Source organism: Thamnophis elegans, chromosome 17 (assembly GCF_009769535.1).
Source record: "Thamnophis elegans isolate rThaEle1 chromosome 17, rThaEle1.pri, whole genome shotgun sequence".
In the NCBI taxonomy this organism is placed as follows: domain Eukaryota; kingdom Metazoa; phylum Chordata; class Lepidosauria; order Squamata; family Colubridae; genus Thamnophis; species Thamnophis elegans.
The window spans coordinates 8,506,412-8,521,360 of NC_045557.1; the positions used below are offsets into that span (position 1 = coordinate 8,506,412).

General features: G+C 47.1%; 1 protein-coding gene across 2 annotated transcripts in view; it reads left to right on the forward strand.

Moving 5' to 3' along the window:
• Window positions 1-13,752, forward strand: part of BBS1 (Bardet-Biedl syndrome 1) — a 28,004-nt gene extending 14,252 nt beyond the window's left edge. The window contains exons 9-17 of one of the 2 annotated variants that reach the window (XM_032234443.1): window positions 1-102; window positions 1,569-1,689; window positions 3,148-3,306; window positions 4,665-4,734; window positions 5,896-6,054; window positions 7,489-7,622; window positions 9,430-9,564; window positions 12,054-12,140; window positions 13,365-13,752. The exon at window positions 1-102 is cut by the window's left edge and continues 5 nt beyond it. In XM_032234443.1, the coding sequence (XP_032090334.1) occupies window positions 1-102; window positions 1,569-1,689; window positions 3,148-3,306; window positions 4,665-4,734; window positions 5,896-6,054; window positions 7,489-7,622; window positions 9,430-9,564; window positions 12,054-12,140; window positions 13,365-13,451 (1,054 nt within the window). In that variant the 3' untranslated portion in view covers window positions 13,452-13,752. The remainder of the gene's footprint in view (window positions 103-1,568; window positions 1,690-3,147; window positions 3,307-4,664; window positions 4,735-5,895; window positions 6,055-7,488; window positions 7,623-9,429; window positions 9,565-12,053; window positions 12,141-13,364) is intronic. The other variant, XM_032234444.1, reaches the window with a different exon arrangement.
• The last annotated feature ends 1,197 nt before the right edge of the window (window positions 13,753-14,949 follow it).

Consider the following 14,949-nt stretch of genomic DNA (forward strand, 5'->3'; position numbering starts at 1 on the left):
CATACCAAGTGTGCCCGCCTTTCTGGACATCGCAGGGCAGTTTGACGTGGAGTATTATCTCAGCGTGGCATGTCGGAACGGTAGCATTTACATCCTTCGCAGGTATGTGATTCCACCAGCGGCAAAGGACCTGCTCTGGAGCAAACATCTGTTGTGGCCCACTAGCGGCCAGAGGAGCTGGCAGCAGATTCTGACAGTGAGGAGGTTGGGGAGGAACCTGGGCCAGTCCTGGAGTCTGGGGAAGGCTCTGATGAGGGCTCTGGGTCGGAGGCAGAGAGAGGACCAGAGCTGTCTGGCAGTGATCAGCTGCCTTCGGAGGCAGAGATCAATGAGGAAGACGAACAGCTGGAGCCTGTTCCCAGTGTGCGCATGCGCAGAGATGCCAGATGAAGGGAACAGCTAAAGAACAGGGGTCGACTTGGGAGTAAGGCCAAAGGTGGACAATGAATGGCTCCTCCCAGAGGGAATAAAAGAGGAGCGAAAAGGGAGTGGAGTTTGCAGGAGACCATTCATTCACTTAATTGGTTCGTGACTCTCCGAGACTCCTGGCCAAGTTTTGCAGAGATGGGCCTGGCAGCTCTCCAAGCCACATAAGGTCTGTGACTGTAAATCCTCCCTGGAAAGACTTTACTGGATGGGAAAGAGCAGAATTCATAGCAAATTAATAAAAGGGTTTTTGTCAGGACAAGGAGTTTATTTCATGCTCTTGGGAAGCTTTGATCAGAACAGACGGTAGGTAGAGTACATTCAAGCCACAGCCATCAGCCACTTTCCAGAGCATCCCATAATAAATACAGTATTTTTAGAAAAGTTGTAATTGGTGGAAGAGGGCCAGATTATGAGAAATTGTGGCAGACTGGAAAAAGAATGGAAGGGAAAATGGACAATAATTCAGTTTCACAACCTTGGCAGATTGAAGATGGATGGACTTCAACTCCCAGAACTCCCTAGCCAGCCATGGGAGTTGAAGCCCACCCATCTTAAAACATGCCAGTCAGGGAATTCTGGGAGTGGAAGTCCACCCATCTTAAAGCATGCTGGCTAGGGAATTATGGGAGTCGAAGTCCACCCAACTTAAAGCATGTGGTCTGGGGAATTCTGGGAGTCGAAGTCCAGACATCTTTTCAAGTGTGTTTGCTGAGGAATTATAGGAATTGATATCCACCCATCTTAAAGCATGGCAGTTATGGAATTCTGGGAGTGGAAGTCCACCCATCTTAATGCATGCTGGCTGGAGAATTCTTGGAGTCAAAAGTCTACCCATTTTGAAGCATGCTGACTAGGGAATTCTGGGCATAGAAGTCCACCCATCTCAAAGCATGCCAACTAGGGAATTCTGGGAGTCGAAGTCCATCCATCTTAAAGCATGCTGGGTAAAGAATTCTGGGAACTGAATTCTATGCATCTTAAAGTGTCCAAGTTTGAGAAACTTTGACTTGTAGCTTCTTTGTTTATTGATAAGAGGCACTTAGATCTTTGGCGTTTTCTGCCCCATTGGAACCATGTCCCCTGCTCCCTCCGTCTCTTCGGACTGAATTTTTTCCCTGCTTTTTCTCCTCCCCACACAGGGACTCCAAGCGGCCCAAATACTGCATTGAACTGAGCTCCCACGCTGTGGGTTTAGTCCGAGTCCAGAAGAACATCATGGTGGCTTGTTCAGATGAGACGTTGCGAGGCTACAACCAGAAGGTTAGTTTCGACTCTTGCTGCAAAATTGAGTCCTGTCATGCGGCAGGTGGCTCGATTTACGACCACAACTCATTTAACTAATGTTTCACATAAGCCAACAACAGAAATCCGGGCTCCCTTGCAGTGGGGAAGTCCAAAGAACTGCCTGTATATTCTTCCGCAGTGCCTTGAACAATCCTGCAGGGGGCAGTGTTGCTCTGCCCAAACTCCTCCCCAGGAAGGGGAGGAACATAGAGTAACAGAGTTGGAAGAGACCTTGGAGGTCATCTAGTCCGGCGGGTACCAACTGGTGGTCCGTGGACCAGTGGTGATCCGTGAGACAATTTTGATGGTCCGCAGAAAAATTATTTGCATTTTTTATATTGCACTCAATCAGGGGTCCTCAAATTACAGCCTCTGGGACGGATAGGTGCAATGAAAGCTTGTGTTGCTGCAGGGAGTCTCCCCCTTTGGGGTCTTTTTGGGTGGGTAGGAGGGGGGCAGAAATTCCGATTTGGGGTCTGCTTCAGCTTCCTGGTGGGGGGCTTTGGGCGAAGGCTGGAGGGAAGCATCACTGGTGGCCAAGAGCCGGAGGGCCTCGTTCCAGTGGGACTGCATCACAGCCTGGAACTGGCTGACCATCTCAGCCCACTGAGCCTCCAGGCGCTGGCACCTGGCCTTGCACTCCCGCAGGTGTTCCCTCTGCTTGGAAAGCCTATGCTCCTAGTCCTCAGTGAGATCCTTCTGCTGAGCCTCCTTCTCAGTCAGATCCAATTTGAACTGAGCTGTTTTGCCAACTCTTTCTCCGGGTGGCTGGTTAGCTCCAGCAACTGCTTCCTGTTGGGGCCCTAAGGAGCCCAGGCGGGCAGGCGAGGAGTGCCTGGGAGGGGAGGGGTGAGTAGAGGACGACAAGGCGCCCCTCAACGTGAGTGACATCGAGTTGGCCACGCCCACCCAGTCACATAACCACCTAGCCACTCCCAGACGGTCATTAGGCAGGTCATATTAGTGGTCTGCAGAATTTAAAATTATGAATTTAGTGGTCCCTGAGGCCCGAAAGGTTGGTGATGCCTGGACTAGATGACTTACAAGATCCCTTCCAACTCTGTTAATCTGAATCTAACCTGAAACTGAATCTAAACTCCAGAAACATTGTTCTGGAACTCATTTTAAGAAGCACGGACTTCAACTCCCAGAATTCCCCCTTCCCACAAATGGAAGCAAATGCATAAAACCTTGTTGATATTGATAATATTAGGGTGCATTTGAAGCCCAGGGTATTCAGGAGCTCCTCCCTGCTCTCCGAATGGCTTCCTCACCAGTGGTCCATGGGATTTAAAATTATGAATTTAGTGGTCCCTGAGGTCCGAATGGTTGGGGACCCCTCATCTGGTCCAACTCATCCTGCTCAAGCAGGAGACCCTATGATTTTCTGATATTCCACCCCCTCTCCCCCCCACCGCCCTCTTCTTCTACCAGGGAAAGAAACTCTGGGTAGTGAAGTTGTCGGCGAATCCCATCACTTTGGGCTTCATGGATGGGAAATTGCAAAGTTTCCAGGCTGTGTTGGTGGCGCTGGCCAACAGGGAAATTCATGTTTACCGGGATAAGAACCTCGTCAACGTCATCCAGGTGCCGGTAAGCTTCCAAGCTTTGGGAATATTTGTGGACATCCTGTCAAGTTTATGCCAACCAACTTCCTTTTCAACCCCCTAGACCTCTTTGCTCACTTCGGGAATTAACATTACAGATCATCCAAAACAGGGCTCAAATTTATATACTTTCACTCATCTAAGGGACACGGTGGCTCAGTGGCTAAGACGCTGAGCTTGTCGATCAGAAAGGACGGCAGTTTGAATCCTTAGCGCTGCGTAATGGAGTGAGCTCCCGTTACTTGTCCCGGCTTCCGCCAGCCTAGCTGTTCGAAAGCAGGTAAAAAATAGCAATAGCAATAGCAGTTAGACTTATATACCGCTTCATAGGGCTTTCAGCCCTCTCTAAGCGGTTTACAGAGTCAGCATATTGCCCCCAACAACAATCCGGGTCCTCATTTTACCCACCTCAGAAGGATGGAAGGCTGAGTCAACCCTGAGCCGGTGAGATTTGAACAGCCGAACTGCAGAACTGCAGTCAGTTGAAGTAGCCTGCAGTGCTGCATTTAACCACTGCGCCACCTCGGCTCTCTATTGCAAATAGAAAAATAGGCACCACCTTTGGTGGTAAGGGAACAGCATTCCATGTGCTTTTGGCGATGAGACATGCCGGCCACATGACCACAGAGACGTCTTCGGATGGCGCTGGCTCTCTGGCTTTGAAACGAAGATGAGCACTGCCCCCTAGAGTCGGGAACGACTAGCACGTATGTGCGAGGGGAACATTAATTTTAAAATTGCAGTATATTAAGTAATGGAACATTATTAACCTCTTCATTTTCTTCTTAACATATCTTCGAATAAAAATATAATACTAATATTAATCATAATTATCTTCCTCATCATAATACTAACAATTATCATCTTGTTTATAGCTCTATCTTGACATATTTTCTACTCTTTTTTTAGTCTTCTTCCCTCATTTCCAGGTTCCCTTTTTCCCCTCTATTGATAAAATACTTCCCATATCTTATACTATTCAGTTTATTCTTTCGTTTTCATTATTAATGTTAATCTATTCATTTCTGCACATTCTAATATTTTCCCAATCACCTTCTCATCAATAGGAATCTCTTCACTCTTCCAATGTTGTGCAAATACAATTCCAGCTGCAGTTAATACATGGATAATCAAATAGGTATTCTCAACGGGTGAGTCTTCACAGCAGGCTCCCACGATGGTCGTAAATCGAGGACTACTGAGAAAGCCCCTCACACATACGACGTCCAGCTTTAGCTTCGAAGGATCCAGCAAAAATATCCGGCTCTTCCCCTCTCAAAAGATTTCTGATTTCGCTCCTTCGTTGCTGACCGATTTTCCTTCTTTCTTTCCGATTCTTGGCAGGACGTCGTCACCAGCATCGTTTTCGGCCACTACGGACGAGAGGATAACACCCTCATCATGACAACTCAAGGTGTGTGAATGTAAACGAGCTAGGTTCGGGATCCGATCTGGGTCGGTCAGCAGGACCGGAGGTTTTGCCTTCCGAGCTTTCGCCCTCGTTGCTGGAGCCCAGCTTCATGGAACTTCCCTCTTGCCAGAATGTGGGGGCTGTTGGCCAAAGGCAGCCTCTTCGTTTCTTCCATGGTCTGGTGAAGCCTTTTCTTCATTCATGGCTGCAGGACAGTTTACCCTTTCTTTAACAGATTCCTTTAACAGATGTTGGAAGGGACCCTGTAGGTCATCAAGTCCACCCCCCCCCCCTGTCCAAGAGGAGACTCTCCACCATTTCTGATAGATGGCAGTCCAGTCTCTTCTTGAAAGCCTCCAGGGATGAAGCTCCCACAACTTCCGAAGGCAACTTCTGTTCCATGGGTTGATTGCTCTCACTGTCAGATAATTCCTCCTTATTTCCAAGTTGAATTTCTCCTTGGTCAGTTTCCATCCATTATTCCCTGGCTTTGGAGAATAGCTTTGACCCCCTTCCTCCTCTCTGTGGCAGCCCCTCAGATATTGGACAACTGCTATTCTATCTCCCCTGGTCCTTCTCTTCACTAGAACCAGCCATGCCCAGTTCCTGCAACTGTTTTAGCCTCCAGGCCTTTGATCATCTTAGACAGATTCAGATTAACAGAGATGGAAGGTGCCTTGGAGGTCATCTAGTCCAACCCCCCACCCAAGCAGGAGACCCTACGCCATTTCTTAGAAAAGGCAGTCCGGTCTTTTCTTGAAAGCCTCCAGGGATGAAGCTCCCACAACTTCTGAAGGCAACTTCTGTTCCATCAGTTGATTGTTCTCACAGTCAGAAAACTTCTTATTTCCAGGTTGAATCTCTCCTTGGTCAGTTTCCATCCATTGTTCCTTGTCTGGCCTTCAGGAGCTTTGGAGAATAGCTTGACACCCTCTTTTTGTGGCAGCCGCTCAAATATTGGAAGACGCTCTCCTGTCTCCCCTGGTCCTTCTCTTCACTAGACTAGCCAGGCCCAGTTCCTGCAGCCGTTCATCGTAGGTTTGAGCCTCCAGTCCCCTCATCATCCTGGTTGCTCTTCTCTTCACTCTTTCTACTGTCTCAACATCAGTCTCTGAGCTGCCCTCCATCTACCCACCCCACTTCTAACTTTTCTATCATCTCCAGGCGGGGGTCTCATCATCAAGATCCTGAAACGCACCAGCACTTTCCATAAGGGGGACGCCACAGCTGGCGTACTTGTTACCCAGAGCGCCAAACTCAACATGCCCAAGAAAACGAAACTCTACGTAGACCAGACGCTGCGGGAACGGGAATGTGGAGCGGGTAAGCAGAAGAGGCCAGAAATACAGTGTCTCTCCAGTCCATTCTCTACATTCAAATACTGTTTGGATGTTGATAGGAAAGCAAATTTGGTATAGAGGGGAAGGTGCTAGACTAGAAACTGAGTTCTAGTCCCGCCTTAGGCATGAAAGCCAGCTGTGTGACTTTGGGCCAATCACCAAGGGATGGTGAGTTCTAATCCCGCCTTAGGCACGAAACCCGGCTGGGTGACTTTGGGCCAATCAACCCGGGGATTGTGAGTTCTAGTTCCACCTTATGCAGGAAAGCCAGCTAGGTGACCTTGGGCCAATCAACCGGGGATTGTGAGTTCTAGTTCTACCTTATGCATGAAAGCCAGCTAGGTGACCTTGGGCCAATCAACCGGGGATTGTGAGCTCTAGTTCCACCTTATGCAGGAAAGCCAGCTAGGTGACCTTGGGCCAATCAACCGGGGATTGTGAGTTCTAGTTCCACCTTATGCATGAAAGCCACCTAGGTGACCTTGAGCCAATCAACCGGGGATTGTGAGTTCTAGTTCCATTTTACACATGGAACCAATTTGGTGACTTTGGGCCAATCAACCCGGGGTTGTAAGTTCCAATTCCGCCTTATGCATGAAAATCAGCTGGGTGACTTTGGGCCAATCACCAGGAGATGGTGAGTTCTGGTTCCGCCTTATGTATGAAAGTCCGCTGTTGACTTTAGGGCAATCACCAGGAGACAGTGAGTTCTAGTCCCACCTTAGGCACGAAAGCCGGCTGGGTGACTTTAAATCCCCAGGAGACACTGAACAGCGTGTCAGAAAAGAGAGATGCATGACCATTTTTCACACTTACAACCATTGCAGCAACTCATGGTGCCCGTGATCAAAATCCAGGCGCTTGGCCACTGACTCCTCTTTATAGCAGTTAGACTTATATACCGCTTCATAGGGCTTTCAGCCCTCTCTAAGCGGTTTACAGAGTCAGCATATTGCCCCCAACAACAATCCGGGTCCTCATTTTACCCACCTCGGAAGGATGGAAGGCTGAGTCAACCTTGAGCCGGTGAGATTTGAACAGCCGAACTGCAGAACTGTAGTCAGCTGAAGTAGCCTGCAGTGCTGCCTTTAACCACTGCGCCACCTCGGCTCTTATGACGGTCACACTGTGTCCTGGGGTCATGTGATCCCTTTTTGCCACCTTCGGACAAGCAAAGCCAATTAAGGAAGCCGGATTAACACCCGTGTTGCTAACTGAACAACCGCAGTGATTCACTTAACCTCAGTGGCAAGAAAGGTCGTAAGATGAGGGTTCGTCTCACTTCACGAATGTCTCGCTTATCAAAAGAAAAAATTTTTGTGGTCGTAAGCCGAGCCTATATCGTAAGAAGGGGTAAAAACTGAAGGGCTCCTTCACTTGCCTTCCACTCATCCTCCTCTCTTCTTCCCTTTCTCAGCCATGCACCAAGTCTTTCAGACGGACCTCAGACGCATCCGACTCACGGCGGCCCGTGCCTACGCCCGGGCGCTGGAGTGCAGCATGGGCCCCATCTCGGAGTCCCTGCAGGAGCCATTCAAGCTGAACGCCGTGGTGAGGAAGGCATTCGGAGATCAGGGAGGAGCTCCCGAATACCCTGGGCTTCAAATGCACCCTAATGTTATCAATATTATCGAGGTTTTATGCATGTGTGTGGAGGGGGAATTCTGGGAGTTGAAGTCCGTGCTTCTTAAAATGTGTTCCTGCACAATGTTTCTGGAGTTTAGATTCAGTTTCAGGTTAGATTCAGGTTAACAGAGTTGGAAGGGACCTTGTAAGTCATCTAGTCCAGGCATCACCAACCTTTTGGGCCTCAGGGACCACTAAATTCATAATTTTAAATCCCGCGGACCACTAATATGACCTGCCTAATGACTGGCTGGATGGGTGTGGCTAGGTGGTTATGTGACTGGGTGGGCGTGGCCAATTTAATGTCACTCATGTTGAGGGGCCATCCCTCTTCAACCAAGCTGGCCAGGGAATTACAGTATATCTTAAAGTTGCCACAGTTAAGGAGCCCCGTGTTTAGATGGCTTTGATTGTTAGAGGTTGCATCTGTAAAAAAAAGATTTCCTAAAGGAAAATCAATTTAGAACCATTGAAAAGATGTTCCGTCTCTCTGGCACTTGCAGAGTTGAAATGCAAATGATCTTTTATCTATTTGTTTGTTTGTCAAACATGTAGGAGATAACAAGTATAGGTATGAATGGAAGTAGCTACAGATAAATGGAGGCAGTAGGACAGGGACGTTAGACACGCTGATGCGCTTATGCACACCCTCTTTACGGACCTCTTAGGAATGGTGTGAGGTCCATGATAGACAGTTTAAGGTTGAAGCTGTGACAGTTTGAGGATGTAACAATGGAGCCGGGTAGAGCATTCCAGGCGTTGACCACTCTGTTGCTGAAGTCGCATTTTCTGCAATCGAGTTTGGAGCGGTTTACCTTGAGTTTGTATCTATTGTTTGCCTGTGCGTTATTTGCGGTTGAAGCTGAAATAGTCGTTGACAGTTAGGATGTTGTAGCAGACAATTTTGTGTAATGTGCTTAGGTCAGACCGTAGGCAACGTAGTTCCAGGTTGTCCAAGCCCAGAATTTGCAGCCTGGTGGCATAAGGGATTCTGTTGTGAGCAGAGGAGCGAAGGACTCTTCTCGTCAAATACCTCTGGACTTGCTCGATTGTGTTAATGTCCATTATACAGTCTGGATTCCAGGCAGACGAGCTGTATTCGAGGATTGGTCTGGCCAAGGTTTCGTATGCCCTAGTTAGCAATGCAATGTTACCGGAGAAGAAGCTTCGCTTAGGTTAACAACTCTTCGCTTAGGTTAACAACTCTTCGCTTAGGTTAACAACTCTTAATGCCTTTTGGGCAATGCTGTTACAGTGAGCTCTGGGGCTTAGGTCATAAGAGCCGAGGTGGCGCAGTGATTAGGGTGCAGTACTGCAGGCCACTTTAGCTGACTGTGATCTGCAGTTCAGCGGTTCAAATCTCACCGGCTCAAGGTCGACTCAGCTTTCCATCCTTCCGAGATGGGTGAAATGAGGACCCGGATTGTGGGTGCAAGTTGCTGACTCAATTTGCTAAAAAATTTGTAAACTGCTCAGAGAGGGCTGAAAGCCCTATGAAGCGGTATATGTCTAATAAATAAATAAATAAATTTGAGATGAGGACTCCTAGTTCCTTGGCAGAGTGGGGGTTGTCTACGAGATCATTCCCACCCAACTTGTATTTGGTGTTCTGATTTTTATTTTTACTTTTGGGCTTAGGCAGAGAAGCTCTCCTTTTGGAGGTCTCTGTCCTTGCCCCAGGTCCTTTGTTCTTGTGTAATGCTGCTTCCTCCTCCTCTTCCTCCCCTTCCAGGTGCAGGGCATGGGCCCCACTTTCAAACTCTGTCTTAATCTCCAGAACATGTCCGAGAGTCGCGCCATAGCAAATCTTCTCATTTGCTTCATTTACAATGAAAACCATTATTCTGTCGAACGCCCGTTCTTCAAGGTAACGCCGCACCCTTCTCTGGCTTCACACACACACACCCTCTTGACGCAAATGGCAATCGCATGACCCCAGGATAATGCAACCGCCAAGCATCTGAATTTTTTTAAATTCATTTTTTTAACTTGAACATATCATCTTCCACTAAACAGTTTGTCGACTGGGTACATGTCTCTATGCTATTATGATCAAAATTTACAGTATTCGTTACGTTGACATTGAGTCAATTTATTGATATGCCGTTGAGCCACATCCAAGTGCAAGATTCCAGAAAGAAATTATGACTAATATTGGATCAAAGCAATTTAAAATGAAATTTGATAGAATCCCATTTAAAACGGAGTTGGAATAAAATACGATTTAAGATGGAATTGGAATAAAATCTAGTCTCAAATGAAATTGGAATAGAAGACAATAATTTAAGATCTAGATAAAATAGGATAAAATTATATTTCGGTGTCACCCTTACATATCTACCCCAATCAGTCCCACATATGCAGATCTCAACCGAACCATTTTGTTTAAGGACTGTGCTGCGCTAAATATTATTTCCCGAATTATGGCTGCATATAAAGTAAGTTGTTTTGATATAGGGGATCTCAATGGGTTTCATTCATTTGTTATATAGACCTGTCTTTCACCCCCTTACACAAGAAACAGTCAAATAGGATGTGAGCCAGATCTTCCCCCTCTTCCATTCCACAAATGCAGAGACGCTCATTGTAGGATATAGAATGGAGTCTCCCGTATCTGACCACTGGGGTCAAGTGGTTTGAATCTCGCTCGCGTAAATCTCTCCATAAGATGTTTTGGCAGTTGTAACTTCAAATAGCTGAAAAGTACGTTTGCATTTTCTCAACCATTTCAAGTTACCCACCTTACTAAGGATAGCTACACTATATTGCCAAAAGTATTCGCTCACCCGCCTTTCCTCGCATAGGAACTTACTGTAAGCGACATCCCATTCATAATCCATAGGGTTCAATATGACGTTGGTCCACCCTTGGCAGCTATAACAGCTTCCACTCTTCTGGGAAGGCTGTCCACAAGGTTCAGGAGTGTGTTGATGGGAATCTTTGACCATTCTTCCAGAAGCGCATTTGTGAGGTCACACTCTGATGTTCGACGGGTTTACGTGGCCTACTACTTCGTGGTTGAGTTGCTGTCCTTCCCAAACACTTCCATGTTCTTATAATACAGCTGACAGTTGACTCTGGAATATGTAGGAGCGAGGAAATGTCACAACTGGGTTTGTTGCACAGTTGGCATCCTATCACACTTCCACGCTGGGATTCACTGAGCTCCTGAGAGCAACCCCTTCTTTCACCAATGTGTGTAAAAACAGTCTGCACGCCTAGGTCCTTGATTTTATACCCCTGTGGCTGTGGAAGTGATTGGAACACCTGATCCTGATTATTTGGATGGATGAGCGAATACTTTTGGCAATATAGTGTATATCATTTTGTGCTCCTATCGCCTTAATTCTTTGGGCAGCTCTCCTTTCAAGATGTTCTCCTGTGACGCAAGAGACTGGAAAGCCACAGCTTCTTACAAAATTTATTAATTTGGTGATCCAGGAGATTTGTGATTGTATTCATTACATTGATAATGACTCTCTAACCTTACAGTAATAATAATAATCAGCATTGCCGTTATCCCACTCATTTCTTTGAATATCCCAATTTTGTCCCCAATATTTAGCCACCACTAATCTAGCTGCCATTATCAAATTGACAATCCATTCCTTTTCTTGTTTCATTTATGTCCCATTTTTCTACCAGCAATGCCATCCTCGGTGACATATCTACATTGGCATTCCTGACAGAACTAATTCGCTTTGTTTTTTTTTTAATGGAATCAAATCAAGAGTCCTCCTTGGTCATCCAATGGCGGAGGGTATAGCAAACTATTGCTTGGCAGTTGACTCCTCATATTTACGACGGTCGCAGTGTCCCGGGCAGGGGTCATGTGATCGCCTTTTGCGACCTTCGGCCGAGCCAAAGATAATGGGGAAAACCATTTCACTTCAACAACCGTGTTATTCATTTAACAACTGCAGGGATTCACTTAATGACCGTGGCAAGCAGAGTCATAAAACAGAGCACTGGAATGTTTCACGTAGTGACAGAAATTTTGGGCTCAGTCGTGGTCGTAAATTGAGGACTACCTGTCATTTGATTCAGGCCAGGTGATAAGCTGGCCTTCAAATCCCCCAGGCCTGCTTTATTTTATGCTCCAGATCCACTTATTGACTCTACAGGTTGTCCTCATCTTACAACCTCAATTAAGCCCGCAACCTTCATAAATATGAGCCCGCGGCCAAGCGTCTGAATTTTGATTGCGTGGCCATGGGGCTGCGGCAACAGTCGTAAGTGTGAAAAACGGTCCTAACTCGCTGTTTTCACTGCCGTTGTAACGTCGGTCACTAAATAAATAGTTTGTAAGTCAAGGATTATCTGTATTTATTTCTCCTTATTCAACTTTTTCTTCAGGCTCCCATGTTGATCCCAGGACTGAATTATCCTTTAGCCACCTTTGTCGAGTGTCTCAGCGACCAAGCGATCTCGGATGTTATCAAGGTTGGTGACCTTAAGTTGGTTTCCCCATCATTCAAGCCCCCCCCCCCCGGTCCTTTAGTTTAAAGGAAAGAAGGTTTAATGAAAAGAAGGACTAGGGGAGACATGATAGCAGTCTTCCAATATCTCGGGTGTTGCCCCAAAGAAGAGGGAGCCAAGCTATTCTCCAAAGCACCCGAGGGTAGAACAAGAAGCAATGGGTGGAAACTAATCAAGGAGAGAAGCAACTTAGAACTGAGGAGGAATTTCCTAACAGTCAGAACAATTAATCAATGGAACAGAAGTTGTGGGTGCTCCAACACTGGAGGTTTTCAAGAAAAGATGGAACAGTTATTTATTTGGGATGGTTGCAAAATGCGATCACATGACCTTGGGACACACAGCAGGATCGAACTGCTGGCAGTTGGCAGAGTTAGCCTACGATACTGCATTCTAACCATTGCATCAGAACGCTAACCTGTTGTGGCCCCCCCAACGGCCAGCAGAGCTGGCAGCCGATTCAGACTATGGGGAGGTTGTGGAGGAACCTGGGCCAGTCCTGGAGTCTGGGGAAGGCTCTGAGGAGGGCTCTGTGTCGGAGGCAGAGAGGGGGCCAGAGTCATGTGCCAATTATCAGTTGCCTTCAGAGTCAGACATCATTGGGGCAGAAGAACAGCTGGAGCCTGTTCCTAGTGTGCTCCTGCACAGAGCTGCCAGACGAAGGGAACAGCTAAAGAACAGGGGTCGACTTGGGAGGAAGGCCACAGGTGAACAGTGAATGGCCCCTCCCAGAGGAAATAAAAGAGGAGCAAAAGGGGAGTGGAGTTTGCAGGAGACCATTGGTTTGTGACTCTCCGAGACTCCTGGCCAAGTTCTGCAGATATCAGCCTGGCAGCTCTTCAAGCCAGATAAGTTCTGTGACTGTAAATCCTTCCTTGAAAGACTTTGCTGGATGTGAAGGAGCAGAATTCACAGGGAATTAATAAACAGGTTTTTTGTCGGGACAACAAGGAGTTGGCTTCATGCTCTTGGGAAGCCTCGGTCAGAACATAACCCACCAAGCCCCTTTCCTCTCCGTTACCCATTTTGCTATTGGGAGAAATCGGGTTTGTTTATCTTGGTACCCCAATTCCCTCGGCGGGACCCCTCCAGTCTTTCTGTGCTCCAAAAGGGAGCCCTTCCATATGCTCCCCCTCCTCTTCGACTCCCCTTGACCTTCAGCCAGGTCCCTCTCTCTTTCCCCTGCAGGTGTTCGTGGTGAAGGAGGGCAACAGCCAGCCGCTGCTCACGGCTCACATTAGCATGCCCGTGAGCGAAGGCTTGGCCGCGACATGAACCGCCTCCGAGGGGACACCCAAGCTCTCATCCACCTCACCGCAGTCTTTCTTGACAGTCTCGGCACAGCGACTGGTCACCGGAGGAAAGAGGAGAGTCCCAAGTTGCCTCTTTTCAAATGTAGGAAGAAGATTCCCGTTTGCTGCTAAGGAGCTACAACTCCCCCACACTGACCAGGTTAGAATTAGCTACCAAAACAGCAGCGTGAGGCTAGAAGGCCACAAGAGCTCAATAAATTATATTTATCCTGCCGTCTAAAGGATAGGAGTGTTCCCTGCCTAACAGGAATAGAATGGAATGGAACAAGAACAGAACACGACAGAATAGAGAACGGAATGAGTTTAGGATAGGATGGAAAAAGGAGCAGAACAGAATTAGGAAGAGAACAGAGTAAGACTAGAATAAAAAATAGAAAATAATAGAGAATGGAATGGAATAGAAAGAATAGAATAGGAATTGAATAGAATAAAATAGAATAAGAGAATTCTGAACAGAACAGAAGAGAATAGAAAAAGGAGCAGAATAAAAAAGGAGCAGAATAGAATTAGCAACAGAACTCTCCTCCTCTTCCTCCTCTCCTCTTCCTCCTCCTCCTCCCCCCCTTCTCCACCTCTTCTTTTTCTTCTCCTCCTCCCCCTCCTCCTCCTTTCTTTCTTTCTTTTTTTTTTTTTTGCAACAAGGGGAGCAACAATCTGCATCAAAAACCTGGCAGCTTTTCTCACTCTGTGTGGGCTTTTTTTTTTAAACAAAAAAATTTCTACCCTTCGAAGCTGATAGTCATATTCTTCCTAGCAGTTAACAGCCTGGTTTATGAGAAGAGACCTAATTTCCCTTCTCAGAAAGCTTCTGTTTTTCTTGCACTTTCCGGGTATTTATTCAGCCTCCCTTTCCCTCCCCTCCCTCCACGCCCCCGCCCTCCCATGGCAACCCCTTTAAAACTGAAATGGGGTAGGGTCTCCTGCTTGGGCAAGGGGGGTTGGACTGGATGACCTCCAAGGTCCCTGCCAACTCTGTTAATCCCAGTTGGGCATCTGGGCCGCAAGAACGGCCTAAGGCTTGCTGCCTTAAAAGTGGCATCATGGCAGTCAACTTGACAAGATAATTCAAGAAGATCTGATGTTTTGGTCTGTTGGATTTTAAGACTTATTTTTCCTTTGAGACCCTTGGAGAAGATTTAAGGCAGTGTTTCTCCAATATGGCAGCATTAAGAGCTTCAACTCCCAGAATTCCCCAGCCAGCTTGCTTTAAGATGGGTGGACTTCAACTCCCAGAAACCCCCAGCCAGCTTGCTTTAAGATGGGTGGACTTCAACTCCCAGAATGCCCCAGCCAGCTTGCTTTAAGAATTCTGGGAGTAGAAGTCCACACTTCTTAAAGTTGCCACATTTAAGGAATACTGCTTTAATGAATGTCACCCTCCTCTCCCAAAATTAAAGCGTACAAAATCAGACACCAACCCCCCCCCCCAAAAAAAAACCAAAAAAACAGTTGCAGTCCTC